General features: G+C 37.9%; 2 protein-coding genes across 4 annotated transcripts; one reads left to right on the forward strand and one right to left on the reverse strand.

Moving 5' to 3' along the window:
- Window positions 1-14: 14 nt before the first annotated feature.
- On the reverse strand, window positions 15-9,740 carry LOC112572859 (EEF1A lysine methyltransferase 2-like). 2 transcript variants are annotated; one of them, XM_025252781.1, is made up of 6 exons: window positions 9,624-9,740; window positions 8,195-8,260; window positions 7,770-7,887; window positions 5,476-5,583; window positions 1,837-2,074; window positions 15-379 (listed from the first exon to the last, which is right to left on the reverse strand). In XM_025252781.1, exons 1-6 carry the CDS (start codon window positions 9,680-9,682, stop codon window positions 285-287), a joined length of 684 nt encoding a protein of 227 aa, XP_025108566.1. In that variant the 5' UTR covers window positions 9,683-9,740; the 3' UTR covers window positions 15-284. The 2 variants fall into 2 exon arrangements, with proteins under 2 accessions (XP_025108566.1, XP_025108567.1); XM_025252782.1 differs by lacking the exon at window positions 9,624-9,740 and adding an exon at window positions 9,265-9,333.
- Window positions 9,576-18,133, forward strand: LOC112572860 (ras-related protein rab7). Of its 2 annotated transcripts, none has more exons than XM_025252784.1 (5): window positions 9,576-9,596; window positions 13,838-13,913; window positions 14,316-14,442; window positions 14,918-15,136; window positions 16,157-18,133. In XM_025252784.1, exons 2-5 carry the CDS (start codon window positions 13,861-13,863, stop codon window positions 16,373-16,375), a joined length of 618 nt encoding a protein of 205 aa, XP_025108569.1. In that variant the 5' UTR covers window positions 9,576-9,596; window positions 13,838-13,860; the 3' UTR covers window positions 16,376-18,133. The 2 variants fall into 2 exon arrangements, with proteins under 2 accessions (XP_025108569.1, XP_025108568.1); XM_025252783.1 differs by lacking the exon at window positions 9,576-9,596 and adding an exon at window positions 9,695-9,821.
- Window positions 18,134-18,485: the final 352 nt, after the last annotated feature.

An 18,485-nucleotide genomic window follows, 5' to 3' on the forward strand; every position in this document is an offset into this window, starting at 1 on the left:
CATCAAGTGACATTGCACGTGGAACATGTCTTGATTATGACTACCACCTTTGACCAACATCCTAGTGAATATTTGCACAACAAAATTTCTCTCCCTGTATAGCTCATCACAAAAGTCATACCCATACTGGCGCGCACACAGTTTCGACTTGTGCCACAGCAGATTTCAAAGAGGCCCCACTCTCCAACAAATTACTGGGCATGAATAAGCAAATGAAACCAAAATCGCAGCTGCTTCAATAGACAACCACTTGAGATGATGCTTACAGTGTGTTATCAGCCAAATTACAGGGTTGTAAAAATAAGAGTTGTGACACACTGCCCAACTTTTCCTCCAAACTGATAAGATGGTGCTTTGATTTCACCATACAACTTGAAATCTGAAATAATAATAAAAAAACATTTTAAACATTTATGTCCACTGAAAAGTTTTAAACATGGCTGAGTTCAGTCTATTTGTAGTGCAGATTACATGACGGGTAGCAAGTGAAATATTGGGCACCAGTTGCATAAATCTAAATCATAAGATTGTTGATCTTTCTACAACATTGATTGACAAAAAATCTTGTTTAAAATTCTTGGATAATATTTGTACCAAACTTCTTCAGTGGTTTAACTTTTACAAAAGCACCAACAATTGCCTCCTATAAAATTACCAGCATTTTAATATTAACAAACGCAAAATTTGTATGGCTTATACTCGCACTGTGCCCATAAGGAGCATGATCTTAGTGCTTAAGAACAAGGGGGTGGGGAGAAAATTGGTATTTTCCGTTGCACCACTGGACTGCCCAATAATAAGAACAAGATAGGAGCAACACATAAGGGACAGAAGAACAAACAACATGAACTACAGAAGGATAAACAATACCTATGAAAAATAAAAACCAAATACAGAAAATGCAAAGAGGAACCAAGTAATAAGGACAGAGTATCATTATTTTGCAAAGAAAGATGAGCAGGGAGGAAGCAATAAGCACGAAAAGGGGGAAGGGTGAAAAGGAGTTGCATTTTGTGGACTGTTGTTAGGAGTAATGCTAAAGGAAGAGGTGCTTTTTCAGTGCACATTTAAAGGATTCAATAGCAGGGAGGTGGTGGATATGGATTGGGAGAAGGTTTCATTGTTTCACTGCACAGTAACTAAAAATTTGATCATAAGTTGTTAACCACATTTTCCACTTGCTATATGATGAATTCAGCCATCGAAGATGGCCACAAAGGAGTTTATTGTATTTATACTGAAAATTATGCTTTTCTCATCTATCACTGAATACAAAATGTACTAGCAGGTATACTAGTAGTTTTTAAACTCATGAATTAAAATTGTGGTCATTGTGTATAAAATAAAGTTGGCATAAATTTATTTTGAAAGAGCTTGTACACCAATCTATCAAAAATATTCTCTTTGCATTATTCACTACAGTTTCTATGCTGGTGAGAATGAAAGTACAAGACTAAAAATCTGCTTCGAAGGTTACTGGCAGTTGATTGCAAAACCATGAAATACTTATTTTGTTTCTCCAGCTTTGTACATGTTTAATAATTCAATGCTAACAATAATGTAGCTTGAGTAAGTCCACTATTTATGCGATAATCTTAATCTTTCCTATATTTGAAAACATGGCTGTAACAATTCCATTAACAAATTTAAAAAGCATATAATGCAGTGTACAAAGGATCAGTTTATTTCCCTTATCTATGTTACCTCTTACATCTTGGCTGATTTCATACATCTGTCAAAACAAGATGTTTTTATTTTCTCCTTCTATTTGCAAGCAGAAGATACCAGGCGATAGATTACTGGTAATGAAAACCAACAACCCTGGCAATAACAAACCTGTCTTGAAAAAGTCTAGAAGCTCATCTTTAGTCCAGTTGCAAGAGGTGATCATTAATAAACCCCCTGGCTGCAAAAGGTGCTTCACCATCTGTCTATACGCCATACGACTTCTCTCAGCACCATCAGGATTCAGACTAATGGCATCATACGTTCCTTTGTCCACACACACGCGATATTGTCGGCACAGGCATGAGGTTGCCAGCAGTGAAGTGGGATCACTTGTTAAATCACCAGCCTAAAGGTTAAAAAAAAAAAAAGGTGACACTATGTTTGCTCTCACAAATGTGCACATGTACACACACACACACGTGTGCATGGAATCTTTTATTCCCTCCCACACTCTGAACATACAAACAGAAAATTAAGCATGGCTTGTTTGGAGCTACCATAACTTTTAAGCACAGATGGAAATAAGGAAGCAATTCACACCATGTAAAGGTAGTGCCCATAATAGGCTACTTTAAAAACTTGAAGAAAAAAAGAAAAAAGTTTCTAATAGCTAAACTTGCTACTCTAACAAAGCTTTAGACAATACAGAAAATGAGGCCACAGAAGGAAGTTTGTCCAGAAAGTAAATTCAAAATGCTCAATTGCTTGGTTCACATTTTAAGCGGAAGTATTACAAAATGTAGGATCATTCATTTGTTCATCCTTTGGTATCCGATGAGTTACAGTTATGCTGATCCATCAGGACTGGTCAGCCATTGAAGGTGGTGGGGTGTACCTGTTATCAGACTGATGCATGTGCTAAGATTGTCGCTACTGATAAAAATGGAGATGTGATGGCCATGAAGGGTTTCTTGCATGATATTCTCCAAAAGGGTGACAGGGGGCACCCTTGATAGCCCCTTCCATTATATTGCACTCCTTGAGTTCTTGCACAACCCTTCAGTGACTTGAATTGGGCCATCTTTGATGTTGAATTTGTACATCATGTGCCACAGCCTCTCATACCACACTCTGCTAAATGGAAAGTGGCTGGTGTGGACGTCAGACCCATTGGCATCCTGGAACGGGCGTGTTGCCAGCGGCCCTAGCCAGTCCTTTTGTTGACAATGTCTTCTCAAGATGAGCTTCATGCACGGCTGCCTGTACTGCCTGCGCCACATCTGCGGTTGAGTCCATTATCTGATCAAGGACGTTCTTCCCTAGTAGAAGCGACACGCGCCTCCTGCGCTCACTTGTGACCACATCGACCAGGTCTTTGACCACCATGATAGGAACGTCCTCAGACGCTGGCCGTAAACATGTCCACCACCGCCACTCCTGAGTTTGTTTTAGCTGTAAGTCCTGTATATGCCCTCGTGCCCACTCGTCAGTGACCGTCGTTACCTCACTGCCGGTGTCGAGCAACGCCATCACTCAACTGCCATAAATGACAACCTCCGCCGTCGGCCACTTTCCAGTCAGGCCAGCTACACTTTATTTCCCTGTCATCCTGTTACGGAAAACGGGGGCAGTCACTTTCCCTGACCGGTCGGGCTGCAGTCCTCCGAGATGGTGTCAATCGCCGCCACTTCGACGATCTGCGCCGCCTTCTACCTCGCCTGCTTAAATTCTGGAGCTTCGCGGCGCATTCGTCGACCACCTCATCACGTTGCTGTGGCACTGATGTCGACATCTTTCCGTTCGCCGTACGCCTCCACTAGGACACCCAAGATCTTTCTCGGCGTATCTCTTGCGTCATGCGGAAGCATCATAACTCGACGTCTGGCAGGTCCCTCCAGCGAGCTCAAGATGTAACCACGAGCCGCATTCTGACACATCGGGTTTATGGCGAGAGCTAACTCGACCTCTGTTTCAATCTCGTCGATACTCGTTGGTCCACCGGCAAACTACTGAAAGCGGACTAACTAGTATGCTCGTAGAGCCTCTGCCCACCCAACGGATAGCATCATGGTCCTCTCTATGTACTAATCTTCTGTCGTGGGCTTCTGCCCGTGATGAACAAATGTTTCTTTTTGTTCAGCAGTGCTTTTAGGCCCTTGGTCACCCAAGGTTTGTTGTTAGGATAAACATACACTGCTTTGATGGACTGGTGCAATCAACACTATTTTACTCCTCACTTTTACTCCTATCTGTGTGTTAAATGTCTGTATGGGTATGTGAGCAAAGACAAATTTCTGCCCTGGGTCTCCTGGGCAGACAATAAAGTCTGTTTTGATTTGATTTGATTTTGATTTGATTTCTTTTTTTGTCTGGATGTGACAGCTGAAGATCTGTTCAAGTGTGCTTCTGCCTGATCTGAAGCTAGCTTGTTCTTTGTTTGCCTTGCACTGGTGTTGATGTAATTCTGGGTTATTTTTAGCATAACTTTGTTTGGGTGGCCGATTAGGCTTATGTATGTTTATAATAATAAGTTAATTTGTATAGTACAATATCTCAGCCAAAAGGCAAGCTCACTGCGCTGAACAGGATCCATAAAACAGGCACAAAGATGCAGAACTAAGATAAAAGAACAAAACAAAGATTTGCTGCGTTCCAGCAGTAAAGGGCGATCACGGCAAATTTAATGATGATGACTCCAAAATACTAAGAAATGTTCACATATTAAACAGCAAAAAGGTGATCATCACTTCAGTTTATTCACCATGTTCCCAAATCATTTGGCACAAAGAAGTCAGGGCCTTTTTTGTTTGCTCAAGTCTGCTTGAGGAGCTCAGCTAGGACATTTCCAACACCAGGTGACTTTCCTCCCTTCATTGTGTATCACTCTTGACCTCTTCCCATAGGACTGGAGGGTCTGTAGACTCACTGGTTCTAGTCTGGTTGTTTGAGATGATGTTAACTTCCTCAGCTGAAAGCTGTGCATGCAGCACTATTTAGTCCACCCATGTGATACAGTAGTGTCACCACGAGAAGGTGGCAATTGCTGTCTTCAATGACTGAAGTTACGACCTGTCTTGATGAGGGTCTTAATAAGTTGGTAGTAGATTTTGCTATCAACTCATTCCATTCCCTTATTAGTAGTCCTAGATCCAGTTCTCCTTTGTTGCCTTCATGTTCTTCCTGATGTCATGATTCCCTGCTTTGTACTTAAAGCTGTTTTGGGATTACATTTTCTTTCTTCAATGCCCTTCTTTGATCACAGAGATCTAAGACTTCATTACTGATCCAGGGTTGTTTCTTCTTCCTTTGCCACTTTAGCACTTCTTGGGGTTTTGAAAAAAAAAAAATCTTCTTTTAAATGTTACCAGCCACCATGCTTAGGGTGTCAAATTTGCCTCAACCTTTGGCCTCAAGATTTCCAAATTTGGATCTTGCAGCTTTTCCAAATCAAAATGAATTTGAGGTTTGGCTGAGTAGCGCTTCACCTTCAGGCTCATTAAGGTTGTGGTCGCTGGCTACGTTAGAACCTATTACCTTGTTGATGCTGGATTTGAAGGGCCCTGGCAGAAGGATGAGGTCAATTTGGTTATGAACTAAATGATCCAAGTACCAAGTTGCTGTCATGGATTCCTTGTGGGGACGGGTGGTATTGGCTAATGTAAGTTGGTGGCTTTACACAAACTCTAGGAATCTTAGGCTTCTGACACTGGTTTCACCTTTCACCTAGCCAAATTTACCTATTGTTAGGGTGTTTTCTATTTATGTATTTTCCGTTGTATGATAGTGCTACAGTGGATTTCTCATTACCTGTAGTTCTACATCAGTGTAGCCCTTCTCATCCAGTACTGCAAGTGCCAAGTCCACAGCCCCTTGTGCATAATCCACTCCTGTCAGACAAGTGAAGCCTCGCATCCTCTAGTGGAAACACACAAGCACAGATTATAAACACATCATTATGTTCTTGTGTAGACTTTGTTATACTTATAAGTATCAATTCTCTGGTAAAGCTTACTGCCTTCATACAGTTGGATATTTTCAAGAAGTAGTGTAGGGAGAAATAAAGGTTGAAATAAAGGTTGAATGCAGTGGGTAGTGAGCTCGAGACATGTCTGCTCAAGTCTACACACAAAGTTATAGTCCATGCATGTGTAATGTTCAGGTTACAATCTATGCATGTGAACATACCACTTTGCAATGTCATCTACACCCAAAAGAAGCAGTGTGCAGGGGTTGTACAAAATGCAACTCTGATACAGATCACAGGGCTTCTGCTAAGGCTAAATTCTTTGGGGTCCCAGGGACCCCTTCTTCAGATTTCTAAGGGATCCCAGGCTAACTCTATGGGGTCCCTTTACAATGTGAAAAAAACCCCAACAAATCAACTACTTTGCTCAACTGCCTTTCAGGCACACAAAGCACTGTAATGTCTAGTCAGAAACGGCGAGATTTCTGTGCCATGAAGAGTGTGCAAGCATCTGTGATGAGCTTATGCTCACTGTACTTGGCGTGCTCACTTTCTTTCCGTTTCTGAGACGATGATTTTAACCACGCTGTCAACATCTTGGAAAAAGGTTAATAGAACTCTTCCTGGTAAGGGAAAAACTCCTTTGCCCAAATTTGAAGGGGTCCATTCATGAAAAGTGAAGGGGTCATCAGAACTTTTAATACGTACTGTACGCAATTTTTTTGCGTAAGCAGAAGCCCTGAGATCATTCCCTTCACTGCCAGAAAAACCCATACCACATAAACATAATTTGTCATTGACAGCTTCTTGCTTTATTGTGCAACAGACAGACTTTACTCCTGTGCATCTCATCTTGCTAGTCCTCTTCGGCTCTTTTCAAATTTCCACTTTTTCTGTGTCAATCATCAATTCCCTCCAATGTTTTTAATCAATAATTGGAATCATGCATGTTAACTGCCCTTCCCAGCTCACTGCTTTGTTGTGCAGATAAAAACCAGTGCATGCATGGTACGTACTATTGTGACAGTTGGAAAACATACTGAAAGAAAGGTAGAAGAAAATAAGCTACTGCTAGCAGAGAGATTTTGTAATGGCTTTTTTCATTTTCCTTTTGATAGCAATTAAAACTTTGTGTATAGCCAGGTACATTTTGTAACACCATGTATACCCAGCTACATTTAGGGTTATTTCTATAGTAGTCTCCTTGCAGTTTCATGTAGAGCTTTCTTGTGCAGTGCTTGGTTCATCAATTGTTTTAACAATTCTGAGAATATGGTGGTAATGTTTTTTTTGGCTTGGCAACTTACAAGCAATGCTAAACTGCTTTTAGATCAATGAGGATGCATAATTTGAAGCTTTGTGTTGAGACTTTTAAGATATTTTTCTCTGTTTAATTTTTAGATGGATGGAACTATGGTTGCAACAGTGAATGAGGTAGAGAGGGGAGGCAAACATGTCTTGCTAATTTAACTCAATTTGCGAAAGTATAAAGCTTTTATGTTTGTCAAATTTCTCAGTTTTCCTGTCTCTTAACAGTATATTTATCTTATACCATATGTGGTTTGTTACACAAAATGTCCCCCTTCTTTTTTGTAGGAGCTTAATCTGATCACAAGGAAAAACAGCTCAAGCTTAACGTCTCCTAGGTTTTCCTTGCTTGTCTGTGCCAAAGATTTACAAGTCTAGATGTTAGTGTCTTTTTCCTCCAGTCAGAGGATTACAATGAAATAAAAGCATTACCAGAAAGATCTATATTATAGCTGGATACTTTTTACACCCACTGCATGCATTATGTCTATGAACATGTCATGTCTACATTCAGGTGCGACTGTCAACTAATGAAGATGTTTACTAGGCAAGTATTTAGTGAAATCTCCCCCAAACTGAAAGTAATAATGCTGAAGTTGTACCATCACACTTCATGAGATTTTAATTTTGATTACAGCATTTAATCTGACAGAGTTAGGGATCCTCCATTTCCTATGACCAGGTGCCTGAGCAGATCTTACTTTATACCTGATGCTTCTTGTATACCCCAGTTTTGATTTATTTACATGAAACACCACACTCTTAAAAAAAGCACCTGGCTGTCTAGGACTATGTCCAAACATGCAAAAAGAAATATAAAATTGAGTACCAGTTCTAAAAGAAATGCTCCATTCCCACATCCCATGTCTAGCACAGGATCTTGAAAGCTGACCATTTCATTTGTCTCTAACCACTTCACCATTCGTTCCTGACTTTCTTCCCCAAACCTATTTATATACATATACAAAATAATAGAGACATAATCAAAAATAAAATATATAATCATAATAATAGTGCAATTTTCTAATATTCCTTAGCAGTATTATACTGGATATGACCAAAGTACAGAATAAAAAGAGAAATTATTCCATTTATAGCATCTTGTAGTTACTCTATCAACTTTCGCAGTGATGTTATTTTACTGGTTATAATTATAATTCAATCCAAAAATTTAGTTGTATGCTTTATTGATGAAGGGACTGATAAAATGAGGCACTGATGGAGGGCTAAAAAAAATCATTTATAACTCCTTACCAAATTTCCCCGATGTCTCCCATATCCTGGAAAGATTTGATCTCTCTTTTGTATGCATCTTCCCAGCTGCCATATAGAAAACAAATCCTTTTATATATCTTTTAAATAAGGACCCTTATTGCATTTTTTTAATCAATCAGTCAAAAGTGTCTTTTTATTTTTTTTTTTGTAGCCTCCTATAATCTCATAGACTGTTCCTCTTCCAGGTGTTAGGTCAACATTTAACATCGGTCACCAGTAAAGTGAGGATCGACTCTTCTGGGTTCCTCTTCTATGGCATTTATTTACAGGGCCATCTGCTTTGCCATGATATAGCCATAATTGCTGGCTCAGGATAAAGCACTAATCCTACTCCCCTTACCCATTCCTCCTCCATCTTTTTAAACTTGAAGGTGATAATGCACAATGAACAGAAGTATGGGAATAGGGGAGGAGAGTTGGGAGTTAGAAGGAAGGGGGTAAACACCTTAATCATAAATAAATGACCCCTTAAAGATCATACCCAATGGTTCACTTTTTTAAAAAGGATATAGTTATTTGTAAAATATCTATTTTCTCAGCAAATTATAACAATGATTTATGAAACGTCCCATTCCAAAGTACACATTTTGAATCTGTAAATAATATGTAGCATAAATTCCAGCTTGAGTGCAGGAAAATGGTGTCCCTTCACTCTAGTGTTATGCTTTCTGTGACAGCTGTTTGACTGGAATGGGATAGGGTTCCGTTCAAAATCTTCCCTTTTTACCCTCCAGAATATAGAGAGTTTTAGTAACAAAAGTCTTTTCATAGGCCTTAAGTGTTTACATAAAATATTTCAAAACGATTACGAAGCAGCTTAATAAGCAGACGATGAAAGATTTAGACTCGCTCGATCAATGGTGAGTGTTTTGTAAACAAAAATTAGCTTCAGTCAAATGCTGCGAGAGCTTGAACAATTATACATGAGTAGTACGTATTACGCGATAGGCCTAATCGATGCTAAAACAACCCCCACCTAAAAAAAAATCCCTATCACCCGTTTTTTTTAAAAAGACAGTTTATTAATGACCCCCAACTCCATGAGCCACCTGCTCAGCTCCTTTCCTTCACTTCCACAGCATCATGACACCCATAGCTCTTACATGGCGTCGAAAATGCATTTGTACCGATTTAGGAATTCTGGTTGTGTTCTGAAACTGTCAAAAACAAAACAACCTAAAATGGGAAAACCCAGATGAATGGTGCATGTACGAATTCTACTCCTCCCCTGCCTTTGATTAACAGTGTATACTTATAGGAGTGTACAGGATTCGCTATCAGGTGGTAAGAATGTAGCACGTGACAAGTCTCGTGCTAGCCTCAGCGTACAGATTACATAAGCGTAAGTCCAAACCAATAGCACAGTTTTCTGCAACAAAGCGTAAGTATTCTGGTATTTTGTGCTTACTACTGAACTGTTCCAAGTTCTGATGACTGAAAATCACTTTCATCGTCTGCATTTTCCATGCCTCTTTGTTTACCGGAACACGCTGGGGCATTGTGGGTGTCATGACGTAAGCGATCACGGGATTTAGCGCCATATTGAGGGTGTTTGGGGGTTGACTGATGCTGGAACGAATAGAAACGTCTACTTTAAAAGCGTAAGGTATGTGAATGGGGTTTTACTAATCATTGTTAACGATGTTAAATTTTCATCTAGAAAACAATCGCTGTGCGATTTTGTGTTGTAGGTTAAGTAGTAGGCAATGGTGATATAATCGCATGTGAAAACTGATGGGATAGCTTCAAATACGTTTTGTTGATCATTCGTTGTGGGCTTTGACGTCTGTTCATTTTATCTAATAGTTCTTTTCAAAAACATCTAGAAACATTTACAAACATTTGAATTCTAACGAATGAGAGAGGAATAAAGAAAAGCTTCACAGCTTCGTAATATTTTCCCTATGAGAATAGATCTAATCTATTCATATACTGGGATAGTTTTATCATTTTGTAATCAATAATTGTACTGTCAGTATGAAGGTTTAGTGCTACACTTGAAGGGGAAACCCACGATGAAACAGCTTCCTGCTTTTTGGTGAAGATGTCATTGTCACTCAATAAGATTCATAGGGATATGCTTTATACACAGCCATATCTGATACATATGTCTCGTGGCTTGCAAGTCCGCGCCCAATACCTATACCGAACTCGTGTCCGCCCATTAAAATGTTTCCTTAAGAACTTAATTGTGATTGTTACCGGTAAGAGTGGCGTACATAACATGTTTGCAAGCTTTAAGGTACACTGTGATATATTGCCTTTATAATGTTGCCGCAGAACTAGACAGTTGTTGAATACTGAATTTCTATTAAGGGATAAATAGATAAATTCTGTCATATTAGCATTATCTTTAGTGTAAATTTGTGATAGTAGTAGCATACATATCTGAGCTAGTGAACGTTCGTGAGCATTAGAACCAAATGCCCAAAATATCTTTACCACATTCGTTTGTTGATGTTATTAGTAACAAGATACACTAAGAGCAAGGAATAAAGCCTTAATATAGTGTATAAGTAGATAAATACTGTTTCTATTTCGCAGTATTTCCGTTATTGTGGGTGGCTCTGAAATGCATCTCTGGCAGTAAACGAAGGATTACTGTAAAATATTCATGGTGTCGATTTAGTGGTAATCTGCAAATTCCAAAAGAGCAATAAATTTGCTACTTAGAAAAATTCACTTGGCATCTAGAAGAAAGTCACTTTTCTTAAACCATACTTCAGCTAACATGCCTCTTTAAAAGACTAAGCTGTAAGCATCGACTTTCCTTAATTTCTTGCGTGCACATTTCTTTCTTTGAGAAAAAGTTTGTGGCAAGCTACACTGTTTAAGATTACTAGTTTTGAAGAGCAAACCTAGACAGTAGAATTAGAAGAACCAGTTCATAGTTTTCAGATTAAGTTGATTTTAAAAGTATATATTTTATAGAAATATATATATATATTATTTTATGATTGTGATAGCTTTTAGTCCCCAACTGCTTCAATTTTAAGACATGGTTCATTTGACCTAGGAACAGTCCATTTAGTAAATCAAAATGTACATAAGAGAAAGATGGTGCTGATAAGGTCCTTCCCTAAAGCAAAGCTTTATAAATTAACATATAGCTTAAGGGAGAACAATGTTGAATATAAATATTCAGCAGTTTTGATGTTCTTTTATATAAAATAAACATATAAAGGGATCATGGCAGAATAGCAGTCGGATTTTGGAGGTATACCTTTATGGATACCCAAAGGAAATATTCATAAAGTAGTATTTTGCTCCACTTAGTTGGGTTTTTTTTTTTGGTGAGCAATACTGCATTGACTTGTTTCTGTCTTATTTGTTCTCTGAAGAAAGTTTAAGATTTTTAGCGATTTTTGTTTTCGAGCAAATCATATGTTGTTACATGCGTTTTTCAACAAAAGAGTAACCTCCAAAGGCAATTAAATTTGAAGTATTGTTTAGTTGAGCTTGGTACAAGTAATAAGTATCATTCTGCGCATGTGCACACACACAAAATTGATCCTTGGACATGTCTTTAGTCTTCCAGGTAAAAGAATTGACTGTGAGGTGAAAAAAATCACATAATACGAGATTTGTGCCTTAACCTGTGAATTTGTACCATTCTTGATGTATTGCACTGTCTTCCTGTTGTGATTGGCAAGCCAGTAAGAACAAAAGAAGGAAATGTCAAACATTTAGTGTTGTTTCCTGTACACAGTTTATAAAATGCAGAGCTTGACTATATGTGATCCTGATTGAACAGTCACATGCTAAATTATTTGTCAAGGCTAATGTAACGATCCTTCCCATATCCACATTAATTTTGTTCGTGTTTTTTCCTGATAGCCCAGGGTAATAAGACAGACATATCTGATTTGCATGCATTTTGAGAGTGATTTCCTTCAGAAAAGACCTACTTTTAAGATGTAACATTTAGTATATTTTTATGGTCATAATTAACTCTACTTTCTTGGAATAAAATTTTCTTTATGGCATTCTCTACATACTAGAAGAGAAAATCAGAAGACTTATTTCTGTTGTCTTATAAGATGAGACTACTTAGGCATTGACAGGCTTTCAATTATCTCTCGAGGCTAAAGAGATTTAAAAAGGTGTATTTTGACCTTGCTGCAGTTTTGCATATTTAAATTAAAGGTTAAAGCCTATAGCATATTATTAAGCTTTGTTAACCGTGTTGAGGGTTTGTTCATTTCCATTGCAAATGTTATTGTCTACTCTTTTCTTCAGTTTTATTAGTTGCATTGTTAGTTTCCTTTAAAAATGGGTTTGTGACTTTACAAGAGTCTTTACATGTCCAGCACATATTTCAAAGAGAGTTACGCAGTAAACTGAACTGCTGTGTTTGTACTATTGCTACTTATTGTCTGCACTTAGATGCTACTTCTTGACTTCGCCTATAATCAAGAGGCATGAGGTCAGCCGCTAGTCCTAGTTACGGTTAAACAGATTGGTCATATCATAAAAGTGATATCAGTTCTCATGTGAGTGACTTTTGAACCTTCTATTGGTGCTGTGTTGTTGGAATAATTGGTTTTGCTATCGTAGCAGTACTGTAGAAGACTAGTTTTTTTGGTTCAATGCGTTTTAAAATGGGACTTAACGTACCACATTGTTTAACAACAAATAACAGCTATACAAGAAATATTGCTATTAGGCTCATGCATAAGTAACTTTTAAAAATTTTCATTTGAAAGATGATGATAAATTATTAGATATTTTTTAAATGCTTGTTCTATTTTTGGCTGAGAACAAGTGGTGAACCAAATGTGGACATTTCTAGGAGTAGTAGAATGAAAAAAAAATCTGGATCAGTGTAGATTGGTACAAAGGTAGATGAGTCCCATCAGTATTTTTCTTTCAGATTGTGACATATCACTTATCATCGTCGCCTATCATGTAAGATAAAATTGATTGGCTGTTGTGGAATATCATCTGAATGGCAACAGGCTTGTGTTGAAGTTAAACTCACAGATAAATGACATAGAGCTTCAGTGTGTCTTTATTGTGAAAAGGTTGTTTTTTTTTAATTGATACTCACCTTGTTAAGAGGGTAGTGTGGCATCCTTTGACAGGACATGCTGCAGCCTGTACAAAGATGGGGCTTAGCTCATCTTTTTTAGAAATAAAGTGTGTAATCTGTTGTTGATGACAAAGCTGTCAGGGATTATCATTAAAGTGTGACAGCTTGTTTGCAATAAATGCTTTGGTGTGTAGATATACATTATACCACATTACAGAGATAGAGTTCTTAGTCATGGTCACAGGTGGAGCATGTGGCTGTGTTGTCTGTTGTCTGCATCTAAAAATAACTGATGACGCGAACAAAGAAAGGATAGAACTGTGTCAGTGCTGTGTTGCAGTTGATGTAGTCACGAGATTTTTTAAACTCCACATTTCACTTTCTTCTCCTACAGTTGTTTTTGGCTTGTTTTCTTTGCTTCAGAAGTTTTGGTAAATTTTGTTTATGAGATGAAATTCTATTGCAGTGATTGCTTGTATGACAGAATGGTGTAAGTTATTGGCACTGGTGTTACCAGCATTCTTTTAGTGATGTATGTATAAACTGTTTTGATTTTATATGTATCATTTAGCTGTGTGCTATGTTTTCAGATCTCCAACTCTAAAACAACGATATGGCATCTAGGAAGAAGGTGCTTCTAAAAGTGATCATACTTGGCGACAGTGGGTACGTATTTAACTTTTCCAAAAAATTTTTTTGATCAGTTTGTATTTATCTGAATACAAAAATGAATTAGTGATCACTTTTACAGATGATAATGACATTTGTTATCAAACACTCAGTTATTAGTAATTCAATCGATACAGACATCAATGTAATTGAGCATTAGCTATGAAGACTTTTGCATTCACGGGTGCGAAGTTTATAGGAAGAGTTAACCATTAGAACAGATCAAAGGCACATTGATTGTACAGCAGTAATAAAGTGTCTTCAGAGAGTTGTTCTTTTCTTTTTTTGGTTAGTATTATCTGTGTGTACAAAATTGGAGGTCTCTTCCTCCCCTTCCCAGACTTGTCGTGACTGTGTGCTTGCTGGCTTTGGCAATACTATCTTAAACTTGGTGTGCAGCGTTGGGAAAACATCACTCATGAACCAGTATGTCAACAAGAAGTTCAGTAACCAATACAAGGCTACAATCGGAGCTGATTTCCTCACAAAAGAAGTCATGGTGGATGATCGACTAGTCACGATGCAGGTATAAATTAGTTCTTAGCTCACTGATTTGTAATTCAAGGTCTCCACAGCCCAGTTGTTGCTGTGCATGAAGTTAACATAAATGTATAAAAAATAGACTGACAATCAGTAAATGATATAATCTGCTGTCTATCTGTAGCTCTGGCATGAATAAAACAGTAGTGTGAAATGTGATCCTTGGAAAGGATTTATGGAAGAAATATTAGTTGATAGCTTAATAATATGTGTTTAATGGGAGAGAGAATGTCTGTGTTTAAGCAATAACTAAAGAGTGAAGAAAGACCATGGATGACTTAGAATTTAAAAGTTAGTAGGGTATCTTGAATAATTGAGGTCTAGTAAGAAGCTTTGGAATGCATGTGCTCACTTATGCATGCAGATAGACACAGCAAAGTTGTGTTAAAAATATTGCATATCATAAGACCCTTTCCATTGTAGCTTTGTGAATACTATCAGTTTACTATTTTTCATCGCAGATATGGGATACCGCTGGTCAGGAGCGGTTTCAGAGTCTGGGTGTGGCATTTTATCGTGGGGCTGACTGCTGCGTACTTGTCTTTGACGTTACCATGCCAAACACCTTCCGCTCCCTTGACAGCTGGCGTGATGAGTTTCTTATCCAGGCAAGCCCACGTGATCCCGAAAACTTTCCTTTTGTTGTCATAGGCAACAAGATTGACCTGGAAAACAGAGCTGTGAGTAGAGCGTTTAATAGGTTTGTTTTTCCAATTATACTAAAATTTAAATGCTTGGTCAAATGCTAGACACATTGCTAGCTGATATTGCAGTTGCACATTAAAGCTATGTCTTATTCAAATCAGGTAACATCTTTCCCTTTCTACTTTTGTTTCTGTCAAGTGACGGCTGATGAAGTGCAACAGTTTTGATTACATTTATTGTCAAAATAAGTCATATAGTAAGATGGAGTGTGGGTATATATGCATTTAATATGAACTATAGAATAAATGATGACAAAGGCTTTATTTAAAAGAAATTGAGGATAAAACTGTGTTTATTTGCCATTGCCATTTGCTGCGTATTGTCAAATGGTCATTATTGTGTGGTAAACTTGTGGAGGCCGATAATGACTGGGGTGATATGTTTTTAGGTAGAAATGGCTGGTGACCAAATAAACAAGTAGTTTCATGCAAAATGTAATGAATTTATTTTATGCTGTTTCTGCAAAAATCTGTAATATAAGGCAAACAGTCACCCAGAAACAATTTTTAAAAATCTAGTTAATATGTTTCAATATACCACTTCTGTAGAAAAGTCATAATAGAGCACAAAATGTTAGTCACGAGTTATGTGAGGGAGGTAATCACATTAGAGAAGCCTATTAAATGGCGAAATGCATCCTTTAAAATTTGTGGGGTTGTTTCTGAGAGGGCATTGCAGTGTGGAAGGTCTTAATGAGAAAGTTTTACTGATTATAATGCTTAAAACTTGAAAGTCTCCAGCACTTTAGGTATGCCAAAGGTATTCTTCTGACAGGAAACAGCCTGTTGGTGGATTTTACTGTATTTGAAGTAAGATTTAAATACACTCTTCTAAAGGAACGGGTAAAGTTATTTAGATGTAAAGAATCTTCTGGCTCGACTTTTGACCTTGGGTGATAAATGTGCAAGCATCTTTCAGCCTACAGTAATGTTCAAAATGTCTTCAGAGTAAAATCGATGATGGTCAGCAGCTGTGAAGTTCTGTCTGTGTTGCAGGTCACGGCTAAACGAGCACAGGGCTGGTGCAGCAGCAAGGGTGAGATCCCGTACTTTGAGACCAGCGCCAAGGAGGCCATCAATGTTGAGCAAGCGTTCCAGACAGTGGCCAAGAATGCCCTGGCACAAGAAACTGAGGTGGAGTTGTACAATGAGTTTCCAGACCAGATTAAACTCTCAAACGATCAAACCAACAAACGCGAAGGATGTGCATGCTAGTTAGATACAAAGAAAGGGCCACAGCAAGGGATATGGGGTGTGATTGTGACCAGGGACTTTATACAGTAATAATTTTGGGAGAAAGTGTTGGCAGTGGTCATAGGAGAGTAATAGTGCTCATTTTCATGGTTAAGAATATTTAGGATGGTCAGATTTTACATGCAGAGGGAGACCAGATTGTGAGTAGTTGGCTGGGGAGACCAAAAAAAAAAAATTTGAGGCCAACCCAAACATCATAAAATATTCTGGAGCATGATATGAAAATTGAGAAATAGTGAATTACCATGACTGGTAGCAATATTGCAGTTCTGAATGGTTGTCACAGGTATCATCTAACCAGCAGGACCTGTCCTTGGGTGAGGGTGGGTGGAAAATTGGTTAAAGTAAGGGGTATCAAACAAGCTGATAGGGTCTGGGAGTTGGGTGGGTCGTTGAGTGAATGTACAGAAAAATGTTGAAATCGACAAGCGGCGAAGTTAATGTGATGTCATTGTACATATAAATATGTATTTCCTTGTATGTACTACCCCAGTTGTCTCATCTGCTTTTGCTTCAAACTTTTGGCTACATTCTGAAATAAAGAAGAGCGTAGGGCACCATCGATATGGGATTTATCTGATCCAGTTTATGCAGGCATGCTGCAGTAAAAATGTGTCTGTGTGTGTGCATGCATGTGCGTGTACATTTATATTGCTATATCAGTGTTCAGTCATCTTCCCCTCCAAAAAAAATCTTCCTTTTCAGTTATGATTTGCAGTTTCTGTTTAAGCATCTGAGTCTAAGCAGCAAGTGTAGAAATTGTCTATTTTTGTAGGCTACATTTTTGTCCCTCTCCTTCAACTCTTGTGAAAGCAAATATGTGAACAAGCATGCCAAAGCAGCTGGAGTGGATGGTGCAATTGCAAACAGGCTTTGCAAGCAGTGGCATAGCTGTTAGCACAGTTTATTGTAATACGCAACAGAAGGCCCTGTTATATATTAGTAGTCCAAAATGCTTGTTGTGTTGCAGTGTCTTTTTTTTTTAAAAACCAGTTTCAGACCATTCCAGCCTATCTGGACACCTATATGATTGATTTTGATACTAAAAGGTTTTTTATCCATAATTGTTTTCTTAAACACCGGCTTTTAAAAAATATGTAGCAGAAAATTAAAAAATGAAAGTATATCTCTTTCCGCCCCCTCCACCCTGAATGAATTACATTCTTTGGTTTAATATAATGAGCTCAGGTTTTATTCAGTACTCCACAGCTGATGAATATCTAAGGCTGTTTGCTGACTGAAGATGTAGATAGCCATGTTCCATTCCCTTGGTGGGGGAGGGGTGCATGCAGAAGAGGGTAAAGTGAATGACAGCAGAGGTGATGTGCAATACCAACATCTATTTTCCCTTTCTGTACCTACATTTCTGACAGTTTTTCCTTTCCATTTTTGTGCTACTAATAAAATCATCCTTGTGTAATAGTGACTGCTGCTGTATAAGAAAAATTATTTTCTTTCCTTTGTTCAAAACCTATTTGAGATAAAAAATGGAAGATGCTGTAATTAGATGCAATTGTAAAGAGTGCACCATGTAATTATTCCAGCTGAAGGAATGGATTGATGTGTTGATGTTCTTTCTTCCACATCAAAAAGATATTTTAAACTTATAGATGCCTATGTTCTTTGTGCAAGCTTTTTTTTGTGGATGCTCTTTTGAATGGTTTTTCTGTCATGTAAAAAAAAAATTGAGATAGAAATAAAAATCACATCAATACAATGTTTGGTACAAGTTGATTGGGTCCAATTCTTGAAAGCATGTGATGAAAGAGCATAGCTCTTACAAAATCTTTGACTTTCAGGAAAACTGTTAGAGATGAAAATATTATGTACATGTGGAGATTGAGGACATGGTTTATATATACTATATTTAAAGACTTGCATATTCTTAGTTGACCCGTATGTGCACTACAGAATGTGTAAAATTTTGGTGATTAAAAGATCTATTTCACTTGGGAATATGTTAAGCTTGAAGTGTGATCTCTCCATCAATAAATAGGTCGGAAGGCCACAATACAAGGTAACAGGTTACACTAATGTTCTTCAACATCAATTAGGGTGCATGATGTTTGAT

Source organism: Pomacea canaliculata, linkage group LG9, assembly GCF_003073045.1.
Source record: "Pomacea canaliculata isolate SZHN2017 linkage group LG9, ASM307304v1, whole genome shotgun sequence".
NCBI lineage: Eukaryota > Metazoa > Mollusca > Gastropoda > Architaenioglossa > Ampullariidae > Pomacea > Pomacea canaliculata.

What these genes read in the sequence shown, in the direction of transcription:
- LOC112572859 (XM_025252781.1), bottom strand. Translation starts at nt 9,682, where the DNA reads ATGGAAAATGCAGACGATGAAAGTGATTTTCAGTCATCAGAACTTGGA. An exon ending in GGAGACATCGGGGAAATTTG is followed by an intron (nt 7,888 to 8,194) that starts GTAAGGAGTTAT and finishes GTATATAAATAG; the next exon opens with GTTTGGGGAAGAAAGTCAGG. An exon ending in TCTAGACTTTTTCAAGACAG is followed by an intron (nt 380 to 1,836) that starts GTTTGTTATTGC and finishes TTATTATTTCAG; the next exon opens with ATTTCAAGTTGTATGGTGAA.
- LOC112572860 (XM_025252784.1), top strand. Translation starts at nt 13,861, where the DNA reads ATGGCATCTAGGAAGAAGGTGCTTCTAAAAGTGATCATACTTGGCGAC. An exon ending in ATCATACTTGGCGACAGTGG is followed by an intron (nt 13,914 to 14,315) that starts GTACGTATTTAA and finishes CTTGGTGTGCAG; the next exon opens with CGTTGGGAAAACATCACTCA. An exon ending in ATCGACTAGTCACGATGCAG is followed by an intron (nt 14,443 to 14,917) that starts GTATAAATTAGT and finishes TTTTCATCGCAG; the next exon opens with ATATGGGATACCGCTGGTCA.